This window comes from Microtus oregoni, unplaced genomic scaffold, assembly GCF_018167655.1.
Source record: "Microtus oregoni isolate MIOR12 unplaced genomic scaffold, Mior012 000077F_ref0000221, whole genome shotgun sequence".
NCBI lineage: Eukaryota > Metazoa > Chordata > Mammalia > Rodentia > Cricetidae > Microtus > Microtus oregoni.
This window is the reverse complement of record NW_024544029.1, coordinates 5,972,670-5,978,669: the sequence shown is the minus strand read 5'-3', so window position 1 is coordinate 5,978,669 and position 6,000 is coordinate 5,972,670. Positions and strand designations below refer to the sequence as shown.

Genomic DNA, 6,000 nt, shown 5'->3' with positions numbered 1-6,000 from the left:
CAACATACATATGCATGGGTACAACAGCCCACACGGGGTACATTGTATATGTAGAATAATGTATGAGGCTATGCACATATGCATGGGTACAAGAGCCCACACGGGGCACATTGTATATGTAGAATAATGTATGAGGCTATGCACATATGCATGGGTACAAGAGCCCACACGGGGCACATTGTATATGTAGAATAATGTATGAGGCTATGCACATATGCATGGGTACAAGAGCCCACACGGGGCACATTGTATATGTAGAATAATGTATGAGGCTATGCACATATGCATGGGTACAAGAGCCCACACGGGGCACATTGTATATGTAGAATAATGTATGAGGCTATGCACATATGCATGGGTACAAGAGCCCACACGGGGCACATTGTATGTGTAGAATAATGTATGAGGCTATGCACATATGCATGGGTACAAGAGCTACTCACATTTGTGGCTTCACTTTGTGCAGTTTCAATTCCCTAGTCATCCATGACCCAAAAATATCAAATGGAAAATGCCACAAATAAACAACTTAAAACAGGTTTTAAGCTGTGTCTATTGTGAGTAAGCATGATGGCTTCTTCATGCCAATGCTGCTGTCCTCCCTGGAACATGAACTGCTCTCTGCTCACCTAGACACATCATATACACTACCTGCCTGTTAACCACTCAGTGATCAGACTGCTCCGTCATGGTATCACAGCGCTTGTGTTCAACTCTTACTTTACTGAATAATGACCTCAAGACACAAGAGTACAATTCTAACACGACACAGAGAAGCCATAAAGTGCTCCCTTTAATAGCACAAGACATGCGGCACACGTCTATAATGCCAGCACTTGAGAGCCAGCTAGAACTACATAGAGACCCTGCCTCCCCATCCCCCACCCAAAAAAAGGAGATAGAGGAGGGGAAAGAAAAAGAGCAAGTCGTTATGCTCCTGCCTGTCATTTGGGGCTGCCTAATAATTTTGGCATGAAGAACCCTTTCTTTGCATTGGCACATTTTTAGTTTGCTGCCAAAAATGACTTTCTTCTCCAGCAAATCAGCTACCCATCCTAATGGTAATAAAACCCAGTGTTTTCTGTTCATAGAGATGGCAAATTCACACTTTCCTTTTTTTAGGCAGGCTTACTATGCAACTCTGGCTGGCCTGGAAATCAGAGACCTACCTACCTGCCTCTGCCTCTTGTCTACCGGAATTAAAGATGTAAGTCACCAACACCCAACACAAATTCAACCTTACTGCTTGTTGAGACAGTCTCTCTACAGATCAGGTTGGCCTACCTGCCTCTGCTCCCGAGTGCTGGGATTAAAGGTGTGTGCCACCACCAAGCCCAGATACAAATTCATTTTAAGAAGACATGCTTAAACACCCAGCAATGAACACAAATTGTTGCTGTCAGTCAAACCAGGAGTTGTGCATAAAGTGAGCTTTAAGATTTAAAGGTTCCGTTAGCCGTGGTATGGTGGCGTGTCTATAGTTAGAGAAGCGGAAATGCTAGGGCAGCCTGGTCTACACAGAAAGCCCAAGAGATACAGAGTGCGACACTGCCTCCAAAATAAACACAAACAACAATTCAGTTTTAGCATCAAAGTTGAAGTAACTCTAGGCCAGCCTGGGCCACAGTGAGATATGGTCTAAAACAAGACGGACAAAGAGGCAGCATGAGAAAAGGTTAGACACAAAAGATAAGGGTCCAGCCACTTCAAAGCACTGGATCCTTTAATTAAAAAGGCCCTTACTAGTCGACCTATTAGACGTGAGGCAGTGCTGAAGCTAAAAGTGGGTGCACTCCCTTTGCTAGAAATCAAAATTATTTTCATGGCCAAGGTCCTCTGGCTTAGCTCAAAACCTGAGCAACTGGCTGCCAACAATTGACACACAAAACCATTTTCTTTTTCATTAACGGGCCATCAATTCCTGCATAGGGTGGTCTCGCCTTCACTACACAATCCATTGCTTCTTCTACATTAGTGACTTCAAGTGTGCCTTGGAGGGATGCTACAGAAGTACAAACGTGCAAAGACAGAAGAAAAGAGGTACCATCTAGGACAAAGTTTAAAAAAAAAAAAGCCTAGCAGGCACATGTGAGGAGGGAGTCTGGGAGATGGGACCCATCTTCTGTCAATTTGCTGAGGCAGATGGGCCCTGCTGTGAGAGCTGCCCCCTCCTGGGAAAAAAGCCAGTAGGTTGCCTCCTCTCTCCACTGTTACATATTAAGCCCGGACTGTTTGCGTTCAATCTTGGATACATTCTGTTCAGAGCTTCAGAGTTCTAGGAGCAGGTGCCCTCAGTTAATCAGCCCAGCTCACTCCAGAGTCACTTCCAGCAGGGAAGCAGGCTCCAGGCAGCCAGCCAGCCGCAATTTTTTTCTCTAAATCTGCACCATTCTGATCCCTAAAGACTAGTTTTAAAAGTTTATTTATTTATTTTTTTGTCTAAAATGCTTTCTTCAAACAAGAAGATAACAAATCTAGGACTTCAGTTTAGAAAAACAGACTTAATATAAGAAAAAAGGAGAAACAAAGACCTACAGGCAGACATAAGGTTCAGGTGGGAAATAGAGATGAACAAACTCAAAACGCTTTAAGGGAAGACATTTTCTGAAAGGTGCTCAAGGTTACTTTACCATCCTGCACAAGAAAACCAACATCACATTCATTTCGCAAAACTATTTATTTTTTTCACATCATATTCCAAATATATGTCTTACAGATAAGAGTTAGTTTTGAGTCAGAAAACATCCTAGAGAAGGAAGCCATTTACACACTGGAAAAATGCTAATCAAAAAGCCAACATTCACATACATGTGTCTGCTTCCCGGGAGAAGCGCACCACCCAAAGTGCAAAGACAGAAGCAACTAGCTTTTTTGTCATATGAAAATGTTGACAGTCTTCTGAATTGTTAGCTTACTACACACCGACTTTTAAAACAAAACGAGAGGGTCAGTCACCAGAATGCATTTAGCTTTAGATCAATCTGGCTCTGACCCCAAGCAACTCCAAAAGTCCAGTGAGAAGCTGACTAGAGACTACAGATGCAGGACTGCAGATTACACTGCGCACTGTCTACGACGCAGACATAAGAACCCAAACGGAGTGAGCATACTCAAGTCAGTGCCTATCAACCCCATTGAGGGCTCCATGCCACTGCTCAGTTCCTAAAGGAGCACAGGGACTGGGCTCTGAGAGGGGGCCTTCCTGCAGCTTCGGTCCAGCTCTTTGTCCTGTTCTGCAACTTGTCCTGAGACAACTCAGTTTTACCCACGAGGTAGGATTTCTGTCATTGTCTAAGTGACACTAAAGGAAAGTCATTTTATGAGCAGTATTTTGGCTTTAAGCCACAGGGTTACTCCCCACCCCCGCCAGAGTCAAAAGCAATACCTATTACCCTTACAGCCCAGTAAAGATCTCCTATTTGAAAGCTCCCAACAACTAGTACAGGTGCTGCTGAGTCACCAGAGGAACAGGAGCTATATAATAAGAAACTCATGCACATTAAACTTTATTTAAAGCCTAAAAAAGGCTAAAATACTAATAAAAAGGAGGCTGCGGAATAAACACGTGTGTCCTGTGGTCAGTAAATGCTGGGACACCAGGCAGAAATGGCTTTACTTGAGGTACGGAGCAGGGAAAAATTTGCCTTGTTGACCTAAGTTGGTGGCAGACTTGCTTTTGTTCCCAAATCTAAAAACAAAACAAAACAACAAATTAGAGAGAATGAACCAGAAGTATTCTACAGGGCTAGTGAGATGGTGCCATGAGGAAAGACGTTCTATATAAACATGGAGACTTCAGCTCGATCCCTGGAGCCCAGATAAAGGCGAAAGGGAAGAACCAGCTCCACAGAGTTGCCCTCCACATGGGTGCCATGGTACAATACCCACACATATATCACGCACACAAATACACATTTAAAAAAAAAGTATTCTATAAAAAAATACTGAATAATTATAATGTTACAGAAAACTTCTAAGAGCTATTTAAAGGTGCTATTGATCACTCAATATGATGGCTCACAGTGGAGAGCTTCATTCAGCCTCTACAGGAAGTTTCCTTTAACATCTGGTTACTTCTAGTTCAATTATTCTTTTTGTCTGTCTGTCTGTCTGTCTGTCTGTCTCTATCTATCTATTTTAGATAAGGCCTTACTATATCCATCCATCCATTCATCCATTTTAAATAAGGCCTTACTATATAGCCCTGGCTGGCCTTGGACTCATGGCAAATCTCCTGTGTCAGTCTCCTGAATTCTAGGGCTGCTGAGACTGCCTGCTCAATTCCTAGGAATCACACATTCCTACAGAGTATGCTGCTGTAGCTCATACATGAGGGTACATGTATACAAACACACACACACACACACACTTCTGCATACCTGGGAGTGCTCTTGGAGAGGTTGTACAATCTCTGTGACAGCGAACTTGATAAAGGAGTCTTGACAAGTTGAAATTCAGGAGTGGTCACAGGCCCCAGTAAGCTCACTTCAAGTAAAATTCAGATACGTTTTTAAGAGAAAGGGGGAAAACAAAGTACCTGCCAAGATGGATGTTTACACTGACTACCTTCTGAAGGTTGGAGACTGGACATCTAGCAGTTTCACAGGCCCCTTTAGCCCTTGTTTTGTAACTCATTCCTGAATCTTTTGAACTATGCAAATAACTACTCAATGAATAGCTGATATTTACTTCCTGATTCAGACCATTCTCAAGTATCAAACTTCATACATCTAACATCTGAACACTTGAAATTTACACATGTAAGAAGAAACAAAACACTTTTCTTTCTTTTTTTTTTTTTTTGGTTTTTCGAGACAGGGTTTCTCTGTGGCTTTGGAGCCTGTCCTGGAACTAGCAAAACACTTTTCTTAAAAAGAATCTTTTAATATGTCTATGTGATAGGAATAAAATGATTCTACTCACATAAATGGCATAAGAATCTAATGGGAAGTCAGGGATATGGCTCAGGGGCAAAGGCACTTGCCGCCAATCCTGATGACCTGGCCTTGATCCCTAGACTCACATGGTGAGAGGAGAGAACCAGTTCCCTCAAGTTGTCCTCTGATCCCCACAAAACATACCATGGAATATACTCCCACAAACATAAAAATAAATAAAATGTAATGACAATTTTCAAAAAATAAAATTGAGGGCTGGAGAGATGGCTCAGCGGTTAAGAGCATTGCCTGCTCTTCCAAAGGTCCTGAGTTCAATTCCCAGCAACCACATGGTGGCTCACAACCATCTGTAATGAGGTCTGGTGCCCTCTTCTGGCCTGCACACATACACACAGATAGAATATTGTATACATAATAAATAAATATTTTTAAAAAAATAAAATTGATCAGTAAAACATTCCAACAAACCTAAAACGGGAAATAACCCTTAGGGTATATTCATGGTACTAGGTGTAGTACTGATTTTAGCTGTGAAAAACTGTTGGAATTTTCAAGATAAATATAATGGTGGTGGGTGGCTGATTAGAGGAATTGGGAAAGGGGTCTCATGTAACCCAGAATGGCCCCAAACTCAAAATGTAGCAGAGAATGACTTTGTATCCTCCTGCCTTTACTTTTCAAGTGTTGGGACTTTGAAGGTGCTCATTACTTCACCCAGTCCCGAATATTCCAAAAAGCTGGAGCAAACTCAGGGAAATGGGCATATGGCCAAGGCCCTGAAAAAGCAAGCACAGTGTAGAACTGACCTTTAATGTCTGGTGTCCGTGGTGTTGAGTTTCCATTGCCACGCTGGATGTCAACGTTCTCTTGTTCCACCATCATGAACTGATTCCAGTACTCCAGGGGCAGAGAAAGCAGGCGCTCCACCACCTAACGGGCAGCAAAGGCAAGGCTTACTTCATGTATTCCTTCTTGTTATGTTTCACTCTTCAGGACAGACTGACCTAGAACTTGAAATGTAGACCAGGCTGGCCTCCAGCTTGTGACAATCCTCCTGACACAGCCTGCCAGTGCATGTGCCCAGCATGCAAGGCTTATCTTT

The 6,000-nt window shown here is 42.7% G+C and overlaps 1 protein-coding gene across 2 annotated transcripts in view; it reads right to left on the bottom strand.

The window, feature by feature from the left end:
• Nucleotides 1-2,661: 2,661 nt before the first annotated feature.
• Racgap1 (Rac GTPase activating protein 1) overlaps nt 2,662-6,000 on the bottom strand; it is a 29,998-nt gene continuing 26,659 nt past the window's right edge. For both annotated transcript variants that reach the window (XM_041642619.1, XM_041642618.1), the window contains exons 15-17: nt 5,705-5,828; nt 4,380-4,485; nt 2,662-3,688 (exon numbers count right to left, since the gene is read on the bottom strand). In XM_041642619.1, coding sequence (XP_041498553.1) covers nt 3,613-3,688; nt 4,380-4,485; nt 5,705-5,828 — 306 coding nt within the window. In that variant the 3' untranslated portion in view covers nt 2,662-3,612. The remainder of the gene's footprint in view (nt 3,689-4,379; nt 4,486-5,704; nt 5,829-6,000) is intronic.